Genomic DNA, 16,005 nt, shown 5'->3' with positions numbered 1-16,005 from the left:
GCACCAATTTAGGTCAAAAGATGAATTTGAGATAGGACGGTAGACAGGAAGGGAGAGAAGGGGGGAAAGAAATCCGAATACATTTATAATCAAAACTGCTTTACTCAGACAAGCAAAGTTTCAGAGCAAAAAGTAGAAAATTAACAAAGAAGCTACTCATCAAGCCAACCAATAACCCAATGATAACTTGAAGCTAATTATTGCTTCCAACAGTTCCTTAAACACCAAAGCACATTTTAGGCACAAACACCGAGATACACTTTAGGGGGAAAAGAAGAACAGTGGGTAATAAGGTTATTTTAAAAATGGGTGTACTGAACCTTCAGACACTTGAGTAGTGAAACCAGCACAGGAGCACGAAAGAGCTTATGGATCCAAGTTGGCTCACGTCGGATTACGTGACCCAGCAAGGTCACGGCAGATAGTCGGGTGGCTGCTTTCCCCATGCATTCATTTAGTCGGTCCATGAGATGCTGCAAAATACAAAACATTTTCAAATGGATCCCCGATTGCTGGAGGCAAGAGTGGGCTAAAACTGGCTAGAAAGTTGAAAAGTGGCCACCCGGGTGACGTACAACAAAGCTGCCTGTTCTTATGTAGCCTGGGCTCTCGCAACATTTCAACAATTCACACATACTGAAAATACAATTCAAAAGATTTGGTGCCCACTTCCTGCAGAATTCAACTCCAAACTCAGGTTTAAATTGTGGTCCTCGGATTTATGGTGCGAAGCAGCTGTGGAGATTTTTTTAAAGTGATGTTTCTTAAAAGGATTAGCATTCATAAAAAGCATGCCACTCCCTCCTTTCTGAAGTGAATCCAGTTTACCGGTATTTGCGATGTTGTACGTTAGATTTAAGACAAACCTATATTTCATAGAATCCCTTTATGCCATTCGGCCCATCGAGTCTGCACTGACAACAGTCCCACCCAGCCCCTATCCCCTTAACCCTGCTAGTCCCCCTGACACGAAGGGACAATTTAGCATGACCAATCAACCTAACCCGCACATCTTTGGACTGTGGGAGGAAATCCACGCAGACACGGGGAGAATGTGCAAACTCCACACAGACAGTCACCCAAGGCCAGAATCGAACCCGGGTCCCTGGCACCGAGAGATAGCAGTGCTAACACCGTGCCACCATGGGCGTTCCATTCTACATCTCCCCGACATCTGGCGCTATTTTACGACTTTGCTCGGGCAAGGCTCGTAAAATCCCGTCCGAGGCCGATGGAGAATTCTGCTTGGCAGGCAAGGCGGTAAAATTCCAGCAATCATGTTTAGAGTTTTGGGTTGTGGCATCGAGGGGCCAGCCCCAATTTCCTCCGTTAGGTCAATAAGAAGCCAGTTGAAATATTTTTGGGTTCCTCTTGTGTGTCCTTATAGCTAAACAGTGGATGAACCAGCATTCTGACCAACCTTTCTGGAGTTCGGGGAGTTGGAGCTACATTTATCCAATTACCACCCTTCGTTCCCTGTTAAAAGAGATACAACATCTTCAAAGTTACTGCTTACCTTATCATGGGGTTCCTGTACAGCTGAAAGTATCTGTACAGCTAACATAGAATTATGTTCCAAGTAATGATCCACCAATGCATTCAGCAGCAAGGGGCCACGATCTGTAGACAGATAATATCAATAGTAAACACAGAACTTTTACAAAGAGAGTAGGTATTCTCCATAATCTTTGAGTAATCGAGCTTGTTGAAGAGAGAGACATGTATTGCCGACGTTTTTCATCTTGTACACATCAGGACAAATGCAGGAATGCCAAATTTCAAATGATCTCAACAATTTTTATTACAAATTTATGGGCAGCATGGTGGGTGGCACTGCCCCAGGCACCCCGGGTTCAATTCCTGGCTTAAGTCACTGTCTGTGCGAACTTTGCACATTCTCCCCATGTTTCCTCCGGGTGCTCCGGTTTCCTCCCACAGTCTGAAAAACATGCTGGTTAGGTGGATTGGCTATGCTAAATTCTCTCTGTGTATCTGAACAGGCGCCAGAGTGTGGCGACTACAGGATTTTCACAGTGACTTCATTGCTGTGTTAACGTATGCCTACTTGTGACACTAATAAATTAACTACAGGAGGCAAAGATGTGTGGGTCAGATGGATTGGCAATGCTAAATTGTCCCTGTGTCAGGGGGACAAGCAACATAAATTAGTGGGATTATGGGGATAAGACCTAGGTGGGATTGTGGTCGGTGCAGACTCGATGGGCCAAATGGCCTCCTTCTGCACAGTAGTGATTCTATGAAAAGGTGCTGACTGGGTGTAGTCAGTTGGAATCTGGCATTCTTCCATTTGTCCTCAGTGAGGGACTAAACGTTGCAGTAACATGTCTGTTTTCACCAATATAAGTGCACTTCAAAATATTACACTGGTGAGCTGGCCAATGGGAAAGAGCTCTTGATATCCCACTTGGGAGTGTTAAACTAAACCTTTATAAATAACTAGTCAGCCCCCAATTCTTCCAACTCTGGACTCCAAACATCTTAGAACCAGGAGTAGGCCACTCGGCCCCTCAAGCCTGCTCCGCTATTGAACAAGATCATGACTGGTCTGATTGTTACCTCGAATCAGGTGCTGAGGAGATCTACTAGAATGATACTAAGGTTAAAGGACTTCACTTAAATGAAGACTGCAAAACTGGGGCTGCTCCCTTTCGAGAAGAGAAGGGTAATGGCAGATTTAGTAAGTGCTCAAAATTATAAAGGATCATTTGATGGAGTAAATAAGGTGCAATTAATTCCACTGGGGTGGGAGGGGTGGATCCAGTAAGCAGAAGAGAGATCATAGAATCCCTACAGTGCAGAAGGAGGCTATTCAACCCATCAAGTCTGCACCGACCACGATCCCATCTAGGCCCTTTCCCCGTAACCTCACATATTTACCCTGCCAATCCCCCTGACACTACGGTCAATTTAGCACGGCCAATCCACCTAACCCACACATCTTTTGGACTGTGGGAGGAAGCCAGAGCACCCGGAGGAAACCCACGCAGACACGGGGAGAACGTGCAGACTCCACACAGACAGTAACCCGAGGCCGGAATTGAACCAGTGTCCCTGGCGCTGTGAGGCAGCAGTGCTAACCACTGTGCCACCGAGCCGCCTAGCATCATTTATGGATTGATGGCCACTGGTAAAAGAACCAGGGGGGAGCTCAGAATTTTAAAAATATATAAACGTAGGAGGCTATAATGATTTAAATGTGGTACCTGAGGGGGTGGCAGAAACAGATTCAATAGTAACTTTCAAAAGAGAAATGGCTAAATACTTAAAAACTTGGGAATGGGCAGGGCACCATATTGGATATCTCTTGCAAAGAGTTGGCACAGGTATGATGGGGCCGAGTGGCCTAAAGACAACAAGGGATGAATGAGCCTAGAACGGCAAACAGAATGACGGCAATCACTGACTACTCCCTAATTAATCTCTGCTGATTTGGAGAACTGCCTAAACACTGATTATCAGGGATCGTCGAATCAAAGATACACACACATTAAAATAAAATTACTTTTACAAACAAAAGCCAGCAAACACCGGAAATTAAACAAAAAACATTAGATGCTGGAAATATTTTGATCGTAAAAGTAACAAAGGAACAATTCCAGTTCAATTGCTTCATCAGAACGGAGGACTGAACCGAGAGCAATCTCCTGCACGCTCCCACCTGAGCGGAGGTGGTCTGTGACGATCCCTTTCACTTCCTCGAGAACCTGCAGGTCCGTGGATTCCAGCAGCGGGACCAGGTCGCTAACATTCACCGGCTGCGTCATGCTGTGCGAGCTTCACGTGGCCGGTGTCCTCAGCTCAAACCCAGGCGGCAGCTTCAACCCACGCCAGCTCTAAACCCGCTCACCCCTGACCGCTGACTAGCAGGGTAGCACTGTAAACACAAGAGGAAGAACCGGTCATTGTTACTCATTATTATATCCACAGACACGCAATTCAGCGCAAAGTTAGTGCTGCAACAGGTCATTTATTAATGGTTCTCTATTCTGCAATATCACTAGTTTATAATATTAAAGGCGCTTAGGGGAGGCGCAGTGGTTAGCGCTGCTGCCTCACAGCGCCAGGGACCCGGGGCAGCACGGTGGTTAGCACTGCTGCCTCACCGCGCCAGGGACCCGGGTTCGATTCCCAGCTTGGGTCACTGTCTGTGCGGAGTCTGCACATTCTCCCCGTGTCTGCGGGGGTTTCCTCTGGGAGCTCCAGTTTCCTCCCACAGTCTGAAAGACGTGCTGGTTAGGTGTATTGGCTGTGCTAAATTCTCCCTCAGTGTGCCCGAACAGGCGCTAGAGTGTGGCGACTAGGGGATTTTTACAGTAACTTCATTGCAGTGTAAGCCTACTTGTGACGCTACTAAATAAACTTTTAAAAGCTATATGAATGCAAGTTATTGCTGTTGTCCTACCCATCTTTTCCTCCCCCGGGACTGAACTATTAGAACATAGAACATAGAACATAGAAAGCCACAGCACAAACAGGCCCTTCGGCCCACAAGTTGCGCCGATCACATCCCCACCTCTAGGCCTATCTATAGCCCTCAATCCCATTAAATCCCATGTACTCATCCAGAAGTCTCTTAAAAGACCCCAACGAGTTTGCCTCCACCACCACCGACGTCAGCCGATTCCACTCACCCACCACGTGAAAAACTTACCCCTGACATCTCCTCTGTACCTACCCCCCAGCACCTTAAACCTGTGTCCTCTCGTAGCAACCATTTCAGCCCTTGGAAATAGCCTCTGAGAGTCTACCCTATCCAGACCTCTCAACATCTTGTAAACCTCTATCAGGTCACCTCTCATCCTTCGTCTCTCCAGGGAGAAGAGACCAAGCTCCCTCAACCTATCCTCATAAGGCATGCCCCCCAATCCAGGCAACATCCTTGTAAATCTCCTCTGCACCCTTTCAATGGCTTCAACATCTTTCCTGTAATGAGGTGACCAGAACTGCGCGCAGTACTCCAAGTGGGGTCTAACCAGGGTCCTATAAAGCTGCAGCATTATCTCCCGACTCCTAAACTCAATCCCTCGATTAATGAAGGCCAGTATTTTAACATACTTTCGGCCAGCCTCCCATCCTTCAAACACACAGACTCGAAACATTAACTCCGGTCTCTCTCTCCAGAGACTGCCAGACCTGCTGAGTCTTTCCAGCATTTTCTATTCATTCAAAGCTCTGCTGCCTACATTCTAGCTCACGCTCTAGGTTCTGCTCACTCATTGCCATGAGCTCACTGACCTACACTGACTCCTGGTCCAGCACCTTGGGTTTAAAATAACGATCCTGGCATTGAAATCCCTCCATGTCCTCACTACACCATCTCTCTAATCTCCTCCAGCCATACAATCCTCCCCAGATCTCTGCACTCTTCCAACTCTGGCTGCTGGCGTATCCCCGATTTTAATCGCTCCGTCTGTGCTTTTAGCGACCTGAGCCCCAAGTTCTAGAGTTCCCTCTCTTGTACAATTTTACCTCTCTCTCTCTTCACCTTTAATCCTACTTCTGTGACAAACCTTGCGGTCACCTTGCCCAAGGTCTCCATATGTGGCTTAGTTGGTTAAAGCACCTGTCTGGTAAACAGGAGATCCTGGGTTCAAACCCCAGTAGAGCATTAATCCCTTTCAAGTGATCTATGCAATTACACAATGCAAAACATCCCTTTCTGAGGCTGGCATGGTGGCACAGTGGTTAGCACTGCTGCCTCGCAGCATCAGGGACCTGGGTTCGATTCCCAGCTTGGGTCACTGTCTGTGCAGACTCCGCACATTCTCCCTGTGTCTGTGTGGGTTTCCTCCGGGTGCTCCAGTTTCCTCCCACAGTCCAAAGATGTGCTGGTTAGGTTGATTGGCTATGCTAAATTGACCCTAGTTTCAGGGGGATTAGCGGGTAAATACACGGGGACACGAGGTGGGATTGTTGTTGGTGCAGGCTTGATGGGCCGAATGGCCTCCTTCTGTACCGTAGGGGGTTCTATAATATGTGTCTCAGTGTTAAAAATTTTGTCCGATATGTTTCCGTGAACTGCACAGGGATGCTGAAAGGGGGAATATAAATGCAAGTCTTTGTTAAGCGGCTGAGCTTTACGAGGAAGATTTGATCCCTGGTTTATATCAAATTAACTGAGCCAGCTGCTGTGTTAGGATTGGTCTCAGTAATCCTAGGTTACAGGGGGACAATGAACCAACAATCCGTTTAGAATCGCTGTCTGCCTTGCTCAATGGTAACTCCCTCCCCAAATCAAATGGTTCAAAATTAAAATTAAACCCATATTTTTCATCTTTTTAACACCAGCTGGTCCCCAATGACACTCTGCACAGAATCCAGAGCATGTGAAGTTTCCGAGTGAAATGGGGTTAGTGAGCAGGGGATCATTTGGATCAGGAAGCGTCCTTGTATTTCCAATATAGATTCCAGACTAACATTCGACTGCACGACTGAGGCAGTGCTACATTGCTGAAGGTGCTGTTTTTGTATGATGTGTTCCTCTCCGGTGCTATTTTGAAGAGCAGGAAAATTCCCCCTTGCAACTTCGGCCAATATTTATCCCTCAACCAATATCACAAAAACAGATCATCTGGTCATCATGTTTGTTGGAGTTTGCTACGTGCAAATTGCCTGTTGTGTTTCCGACAGGATGAGTGACAACACTTCAAAAAGTGAGTCAATGGCTATAAAGTGCTTTGGGATAGCCAGAGATTGTGAAAGGTGCTTATAGAAATGCAAGTCATTCATTTAAGAAAGATGGTCCCAATTCTACTGCTCGCTTCCCTGGGCTCAGACAGCGAGCTGTCCTGGGCACTGCAGAGGTTTGGGAGAAATTTGTCTGCATCACAGCAGCACTGGAACAGACAGCTACCAGCTGTCTACTGACCCGGAGACAGATGGGGAAGGGGGGGGGGGGGGGGCAACACAATACCTCGCACCCAATCGACCGAGCAGCACCCACCCCCAATTGTCGTGGGTGGTAATATCCTCCAATCACCAGCTGTTTGGATGATTCAGCTCTTTTCAACAGATTGTCAGAGTCAAAACCACCAATTCTGGTTCTTGTTGTTCTGGCTCTGACAGCATCCACCCTGCAAAATCAACAAGACAGTACACAAACAAGGGCCCCAGGTAACATTGCAGGATATCTGACGAGATTCCACCATGTAAACCAGTATCAGGGAGCTGAACAAACACAGAGAAGCTGCCCCGCCACAATATTCCATTGCTACACTATAGGCTGCAGAAAAGCTTTGATCATATTTTCCTCCCCCCGATGTCCTTCACGCCCAGGCTCAAAGAAAACATCTACCAACTTGCAGTCACATATTAGCGAATCGTCCCAAGTCGTTTCACCAAACAGAAACTGACTTTAAGCCACACAAGGAGATATTTGGACAGGTGGTGACCAGAGGTAAGGGGAGTCTAAGTGGATAAGGAGGCACAGACATCACCAGCACTGTCAGGGATGGACAAGAGGCCAGAATTGGAGTGGTGCAAAGATCTGGGGGACTAGAGGTGGTCACAGAATCAACGATTAGCGAGGAGAGTGATAATTCCTAAATGGAAGTTTAACACGAGGATATGAACAAGCTACAGCCAAACAGAATTCAAAAATAGCTGCAGAGCGTGCGAATCCCTGGAGGCCTGTCCTGCTGCCCGCCCCCCGCACCCCCCTCAAAAGCCACAGTAATGAGGCACCTTAATAAGGACTACTCACTGTCACTCGGGAACAGAAACATTCACAGCAAAAAAAAAACAACCACAAAGCAACCACTTGTGTCTGGCAGAAGACAGACGTTCAAAACATCGACTGGGGAGCCTCGTGTTCAAATTCTTGGCCACTTGCCCAGAGGGACAGAAGTTCCCAACTTTATTTACAGTTCTCAAACTGGACTTCACACTCTTTAAAATCGGAGTTAAAATGGAGCCGGTTAGCAGAAGCTGGGACAGCACGTTTATTTAAAAAAATAAGCAAATATCAGAGAGAGTGTTAGAGTCAGCAGAGTATTTCCTGACTGTTGCTAGATTGGTCCGAGTTTCTGGTGCAGTTCTGCACCGACTAAAAAAAAAACAACAGGAAACGCTGGAATATACAACATGATCTGTCAACATTCAGAAAGAGAAAAAACAGATTAAAGGTTTCCAGCTTTGGTGGGATTCACTTCCTATTCATGTTGTGTGGAGCATTAACATTTCTGTGGGTCAACTGGGCAGAGGTCTTTCAGTTATGAACCAGGGTTCCACAGAGACAAAGGGGGGTGAGAGTTCAAAGCTCGGAGCCATCGATACAAGTTAATTGGGAATTCAGGAGGAACTTGAGTGGTGAGAATGTGGAACTCACGATCACAGGGAGTGGTTGCGATGAGTAGTATTGACGCATTTCATAGAATCCTACAGTGCAGAAGGAGGCCATTCGGCCCATCGAGTCTGCACCGACCACAATCCCACCCAGGCCCTATTCCTGCAATCCCACATATTTACCGTCAATCTCCTGACACTAGGGTTAATTTAACACAGCCAATCAATCTAATCCACACATTTTTGGACTGTGGGAGGGAACCGGAGCACCCGGAGGAAACCCACGCAGACACGGGGAGAACGTGCAGACTCCACACAGACAGTGACCCAAGGCCGGAACTGAACCCGGGTCCCTGGCACTGTGAGGCAGCAGTGCTGACCACTGTCACCTTGCTGCCATTTATGGGGAGGTTGGATAAGATATGAGGGAGAAAGGAATAGAGGATATGCTGATAGGGTGACATAATAAGAAGTCTCACAATACCAGGTTAAAGTGCAACAGGTTTATTTGGTAGCACAAGCCACAAGCTTTCAGAGCCCTGCTCCTTTATCAGGTGAGTGGGAGTTCTGTTCATAAACAGGGCATATAAAGACACAAACTCAATTTACAAAATAATGTATTTTGTAAATTATTTTGTAAATTGAATTTGTGTCTTTATATGACCTGTTTGTGAACAGAATTCCCACTCACCTGATGATGGAGCAGCGGTCTGAAAGCTTGTGGCTTGTGCTACCAAATAAACCTGTTGGACTTTAACCTGGTGTTGTCAGACTTCTTAATGTGCTTACCCCAGTCCAACGCCGGCATCTCCACATCAGGATGACATAAAACAGGGGGTGGTAGGAGGCTCATGTGTGTCGAATTGATTTAACACAACGTAAGCCCCACCACACCAAGAAGTCATACTGTCAATGGCACTGCTTCATTGAAGGAGTATCACCCCTGACATTGTCTCCACAACAGACTTAGTTTTATAAAGTTTTATTGTTGCACTGTGTTCTCCCAAGATAACGGGAAAAATATTCCACAGAACCCACTTTGAATAACAATCTTAAAGACTTTTATCCTTGCTGGATGATATTTTGTCCACATATCCAACAGAACCGGAATGTAAAAATGGAATATTGCTGGATTTTGTTTCCTTTTCATTTATTGATTAAAATACAAATCCTTTCTGCCTCAAAGTAATTTTACATTTTATAGCCAAAAGACTAGGTATTACTTCATCACGCCCCTTTCCAGCCCCACTGGGAGACACCGCTTAGAATTCTACAGTGCAGAAGGAGGCCATTCAGCCCATCGGGTCTGCAACGACCACAATCCCACCCAGGCCCATAACCCCATGCAATTACCCTAGCCAGCCCCCCTGACACTAAGGGGCAATTTACCATGGCCAATCCACCAAACCCGCACATCTGTGGACTGTGGGAGGAAACCCACGCAGACAGGGGGAGAATATGCAAACTCCATACAGACAGTGACCCGAGCCAGGAATCGAACCCAGGACCCTGGCGCCATGGGTCAGCAGTGCTAACCACTGTGTCACCGTGCCGCCTGACATGGTCCAGGCTGTGAATGACAGGTGGCAGTGACAACTCAACCAGCAGCTCTCACCCCCAGGGAGGAAACTGTGGGCTCCAGAGGCCTGAGCACAAACTCCAGCACAGAATGGAGAGAGTGCTGCACTGTCAGAAGTGCCTTCTGTTGGATGAAGCAGTCCTGTCTGGCAGGGGTGCAAAAGAGCCCCCGGCACTATCTCAATAAATTTTCTTAGTGTCTTGGCCAATATTTATCCCTCAATCAACTTTATGGAGAAAAGATTCTGGTCATTTCATTATCACGTTGCTATTTGTGGAGTCCAGCTGCTACATTTTCTACTTAACAATAAGGACTACACGTAAAAACCATACTTATCGACTAGTACATACTTTGGGGTATCAGGTGGCCATGAAAGAAACACTCATTTTTTTAAAACAAGAGTATCAAAGAGTACAGAGGAGTCCTGGTTTCCAGTTCGCCTATACTGCGGTCTTCAACAGCGAATTAGAGCGAGAAGGACATTGCTTATAAAATTCTCAAACTCTTCAGCTCAGTAGGAATTTGGAATTAAAATTAACTATCCTGGGTTGAGAAATTTCTCTGTGGATTACAGAAAGAAACGGACACCCAGGTGATGGGCAAGATGTTAACCGGAGGCTCCATGGACATCGCCACCCTAGAATATGGCAAAGACCAGCCAATGAATGTAAAAGACCAGACTGATGAAATATTAACTATCTTAAGCCAGAAATGCCAAGTAGATGGGATTCTTCTTGATTCCCTCGAGGTCCCCACCATCCGAGATGCCAGTCTTCAGCCAATTCAATTCATTTTGCGTGATAAAGAGATAGCTGAGCACAGTGGACACTGCAAAGACTATGGGCCCTGGCTGTCTTGTTAAAGACTTGTGTTCCAGAACTAGCCACGCCCTTGGCCAAGCTGTTCTAATCCAGCTACTGCATCTACTCAACATAGTAGAAAATTGCCCAGGTATGGCCCAGCCACAAAATGCAGGACAAAATCTGATCTAGGTAATTACTGCCCCTTCAGTCTACTCTCAAAGTGATGGAAGGTGTATACAGTGCCATCAAGTGGCACTTACTCACCAATAACCTGCTGAGTTTAGGTTCTGTCAGTGCCACTCAGCTCCAGAACTCATTACAGCCTCAATCCAAACATAGTCAAGAGCTGAACTCCAGAGGCGAGGAGAGAATGACTGTCCTTGACAGCAAGGCCACGCTTGACGGAGTGCAGCACCAAGGAGCCCGAGCAAAACTGAAGTTAATGGGAATCAGGGGGAATAACAGCAAAATTAACTATTATTTAAATGGTAAAAAATTGCAGCATGCTGCTGTGCAGGGTGTCCTTGTGCAAGAATCACAAGGAGTTGGTTTGCAGGTAATTAAGGCGGCAAATGGAATTTTGTGCTTTATTGCTAGAGGGATGGAGTTTAAAAACAGCGGGGTTATGTTGCAGCTGTATAAGGTGCTGGCGAGGCCACACCTGGAGTACTGTGTACAGTTTTGGTCTCCTTACTTGAGAAAGGATATATTGGCACTGGAGGGGGTGCAGAGGAGATTCACTCGGTTGATTCCGGAGTTGAGAGGGTTGGCTTATGAGGAGAGACTGAGTAGACTGGGGCTATACTCATTGGAATTCAGAAGAATGAGGGGAGATCTTATTAGAAATATATATTATGAAGGGAATAGATAAAATAGAAGCAAGGAAGTTGTTTCCACTGTCTGGTGAAACTAGAACTAGGGGGCATGGCCTCAAAATAAGAGGAAGCAGATTTAGGACTGAGTTGAGGAGAAACTTCTTCACACAAAGTTGTGAATCTGTGGAATTCCCAGCCCAGTGAAGCAGTTGACGGTACCTCATTGAATGTTTTTAAGGCAAGGATAGATAAATTTTTGAACAGTAAAGGAATTAAGGGTTATGGTGAGCGGGTGGGTAAGTGGAGCTGAGTCCACGAAAAGATCAGCCATGATCTTATTGAATGGTGGAGCAATCTCGAGGGGCCGGATGGCCGACTCCTGCTCCTAGTTCTTATGTTCTAACTCTCCATGGCTAGAGTCATACCTGGCACAAAGGAAGATGGTCATGGATGTTGGAGGTCAATGACCTCAGTGGCAGACAATGCTCACCTCCAACAAGAGAGTGTGTCGAGTCACCATCACTTCCAGTCAAACTCTGCACCATCAGGATTCCAAGGGTCACCACTGACTAGTAACTTAAGTGCACCAGACACCCAGCCACAGAAACAGGTCAGAGACTGGGAATTCTGCAGCAAGTGATTCACCTCCCAACTCCCCAAAGCCCGTCCACCATCTACCAGACACAAGCCGGGAGTGTAATGAAACACTGTCCACTTGCCCGGATGGGTGCAGCTCCAACATTCAAAAAGCTCAACACCATCCAGGACAAAGACGCCCGCTTCATTGGTGACCCATCTACCACGATAAACATTCCCTGGCCAAGCCAGCAACTCCCAAGTCTCATGAATTAACAGCTGTAAATGTATGTATTAGAAAAACTCCCTTGTCATTATTCATCTTGAGTCAGTGTGTGCACCATTTTACAAGTAGACGAACATTATAAACAGTGTAAAACACATCAGTGTTGGTGGAGTATCCCTCTACACAACCTAAGCTAACTGATGTTAAATGCTGCCAGGGATCCTCAACCCACTACCCTCAGCGTGAGAGAGAGAGAGAGCGACAGGACATTACAAACAAGTATCAGGGTCACAGATGGGGGAACAGGGCAGGTGGTGGGCATGACAGCAGTTGCAATACTTCAAGCCTCACTCACCACTGTGAGTAGGTTGGGGTGGCACAGTGGTTGCACCTCTGCCTCACAGTGTCAGGGACCCGGGTTCAATTCCGGCCTTGGAGGACTGTGTGCACATTCTCCACGTATCTGTGTGGATTTCCTCTGGTTTCTTCCAACAGTCCGAAGATGTGCGGACTAGGTTGATTGGCCATGCTAAATTGTTCCTGAGTGTCAGGGGGACTAGCTAGTGCAAATACATGGGGTTACAGGGATAAGGCCTGGGTGGGATTGTTGTCAGTGCAGGTTCGATGGGCTGAATGGCCTCCATCTGCAGTGTAGGGATTCTATGAAAATGGGTCCAGTTAATGCACCGAGTCCTGGTGCAAAACAAGCAAGTGGAGAAGAGGTTAGCAAAAAGCTCTCAGATACTAACGCTGTTAGTAAAACACCAGTGGTGAGAAATACCCTAGATGCTCTGTGCAACACAACTAAAATTTGAGAATCAACGAAGTATCAGGGAAGAGAACAGCATGAGAACTTGACTTTTTCGAGCTGCATTCCTCTTTCTGGCAGCTCAGAGGCTGAACTAAACTGTTCACAATTTAGTGTCAAATTTGACCAGAGCTGAGCTTCTGACCACAAGCCTGCGTCATCACCATTTCCAACTTGATAACATTGTCTGATCCCATCCCTGCCTCAGCTGATCTGTTATTAGAACCCTCATCACACCTTTGTTATTTTTGGATTTGACTGTTCCAGTGCATTCCTGGCCAGCCTCAAGTCTCCTCTCTGTAAACGTAATCATCCAAAACTTTGCTGCCCATGTGCTAACTTGCACCAAGACCTCCTCACTCATGACACCCAGAGTTTGCTAACCAACGCTGGCTGCTAGTTAAGTTTTCAAATCTCTCCATTTCTAATTTCCTCCAGAGCTACAACCCATCTGATATCCTTGCGCTCCTTCAACTGCGGGCTCGAACACTCCCAATTTTCATTGCTTTATCTTTGGCTTATGTCCTAAGCACTGAGATTCCTACCCAAAATCTCTCTCCTTTAAAATACTCCTGCCCTCTTTTTAGGGAAGTTTATTTATTAGTCACAAGTAAGGCTTACATTAACACTGCAATGAAGTTACTGTGAAAATCCCCTAGCTGCCACAGTCCGGCCCCTGTTTGGGTCAATGCATCTAACCAGCACATCTTTCAGAATGTGGGAGGAAACTGGAGCCCGACAGAAACCCATGCAGGCACAGGAATAACATGCAAACTCCACACAAAGTGACCCAAGCCGGGAAACGAACCCGGGTCCCTGGCACTGTGAAGCAGCAGTGCTAACCACTGTGCTACTGGAATTTGGCCTTCATTTGGAGAACTGTTAGACACAATGGGCCAAATAGCCTCCTTCTGCAGTGTAACAATGTGAAAGCCTATCTCTTTGACAAAGCTTTTGTTCATCTGCCCTAATATTGCCTTGTGTGGCTCGGTGTCAAATTTTGTTTGCTAATGCTCCTATGAAGCACCTTGGGACGTTTTACTAAAGGATTATAGAAATGCAAGCTGTCATTGTCGAGTTTCACATTTGAACAAAGATTATTGGTGCGCAAACATTTAAAAATACAACTGCCAGAGATTCCACAAAGTTGAATGGCTGCCTGACAATTCAACCAAAACGGACTTAATGCTTCTGAAAAGAAACTGACAGTCAGTAGAGGGCCAAGCCTATCATTGGGTCTCACAGGAACAAGTGGCAGCCATTGAGCTCCTCATGCCAGTTCTGACATTCAATGAGATCATAGAATCTCTACAGTGCAGGAGGCCATTCGGCCCATCAAGTCTGCACCAACCACAATCCCACCCACGCCCCATCCCCGCAACCCCTCATGTTTACCTTGCTAATCCCCCTGACACTAGGGTTAATTTAGCTTGGCCAAATCAACCTGACCTGCACATCTTTGGACGGTGGGAGGAAACCGGAGCACCCGGAGGAAACCCACACAGACACGAGGAGAATGTGCAGACTCCAGACAGAAGCCAGATTTGAACCCGGGTCCCTGGCACTGAGAGGCACTGTGCTAACCACTGTGTCACCGTGCTAACCCCCGACACTAGGGTTAATTTAGTACGGCCAATCAACCCGACCTGCATATCTTCGATCTGCATCTTAACCCATGAACATGACTTGTTTACATCCTGCAGGATTAGCTTATTCAATGCACCAGATATTTCTACTCCTGTTATTTGAAGGCAACACAAAGAACCGTAGAAATTAAACAGTTGAAGTGTTGGTGGGGTCTGTTTCAGAATCTTTTAGCACAAAGGGGCGATTGGAAAGGTGCCCATGGGGGAGAGGCTGCGCCACATTCTGGGGGTGAGGGAAAAGCAAGAGGAAGATCAGATTTGACTATTTTTGCACAAACAAAATGATTATTTCACAATAAAGACTGGAGTTGGGGCCCGGCCCCGGACCAGCGGCAGAAACCCCGATACAAACCCGACATTAGAGAGAAAAAAGAGAAATTTAATTATTTAAAACCTCAATCCCCCCTAAATTTAAACATTCATTCACTCCGCCTCCGGGTGGGGGTGGGGTCCCGGGAACGGCAGCGGCTCCGGGGGGGGGGGGGGGGGTGGCAGCGGCTCCGGGGGGGGGGGGGGGGGGGGTGGCAGCGGCTCCGGCCCCCGGGTTTGGGGAAGGGGCGGGGGGGGCGGTGGTGTTGGTCCCCTCAGGCCGGGCCCCGGGACGGTGGGGGGAGGGAAGGCGGCGGCCGGTGTCGCGGTTCCCCGGCCTCCCGCTGCTCCGGCCGGCGGGGCGCTGGCGGCCTCGGCCTGTCCCTGCCTCTCCCTCCGGGCTCCGCTCCCCCGGCCCCGCGGGGGTTTTTACCTTTCACCGAGTCGACATTCCACAGGGCGCCGCCATCTTAACCACCTCACCCCCTCCCCCACAGGACCGGCCACCTCCGCCAGCCTCAGCAAAACAAATAAACCCCGGACTACTTCCTCCAGTGTCCCTCATAAAACCCCCTCAATCGGAGCCTCGGCAGCGCCAAGCCCCGCCTCTACCCCGCCACCTGACCATCCCCCCGGGAAACCCTCTCCCTCCTGGCGGCCGCCTGTGTGGATTTTAATGGAAGGGGAAGGGATCTGTGGAAATAGTTCCCGGGCCGCTTCACCCCTTCCCCCCCCCACAGCGCGCGGAGGGATATGAGGCGGGGCGACGCGGCTGCGCGTGACTGCAGGTGTCCCCTGCGCGCCTGCGCCGGGCTGGAAGGACCCGCATGACGTCACCGTCTCCTGGGGATGAGGTTACTTGCGGGCAAGGGGGCGTGGCCTTCCAGCTGTCAACCGCTGAGTGTGGATAGAGGCAGAGAGAGATGGAGAGATAATTAG

At 47.8% G+C, this 16,005-nt stretch overlaps 1 protein-coding gene and 1 non-coding gene across 5 annotated transcripts in view; one reads left to right on the top strand and one right to left on the bottom strand.

The window, feature by feature from the left end:
- Nucleotides 1-15,729, bottom strand: part of tsc1b (TSC complex subunit 1b) — a 55,774-nt gene extending 40,045 nt beyond the window's left edge. For 2 of the 4 annotated variants that reach the window (XM_078226185.1, XM_078226187.1), the window contains exons 1-4: nt 7,724-7,828; nt 3,680-3,895; nt 1,517-1,620; nt 321-473 (exon numbers count right to left, since the gene is read on the bottom strand). In XM_078226185.1, coding sequence (XP_078082311.1) covers nt 321-473; nt 1,517-1,620; nt 3,680-3,785 — 363 coding nt within the window. In that variant the 5' untranslated portion in view covers nt 3,786-3,895; nt 7,724-7,828. Of the gene's footprint in view, nt 1-320; nt 474-1,516; nt 1,621-3,679; nt 3,896-7,723; nt 7,829-15,499 lie in introns of those variants that run through there. The other 2 variants (XM_078226186.1, XM_078226184.1) reach the window with 2 other exon arrangements.
- Nucleotides 5,560-5,630, top strand: trnat-ggu (transfer RNA threonine (anticodon GGU)). The gene has a single exon. It is a non-coding gene; the product is annotated as a tRNA-Thr (tRNA).
- Nucleotides 15,730-16,005: the final 276 nt, after the last annotated feature.

Source organism: Mustelus asterias, chromosome 13, assembly GCF_964213995.1.
Source record: "Mustelus asterias chromosome 13, sMusAst1.hap1.1, whole genome shotgun sequence".
NCBI classification, from domain to species: Eukaryota; Metazoa; Chordata; class Chondrichthyes; order Carcharhiniformes; family Triakidae; genus Mustelus; species Mustelus asterias.
The sequence above is the reverse complement of the archived record's forward strand: the minus strand, read 5'-3'. Positions and strand labels throughout refer to the sequence as shown.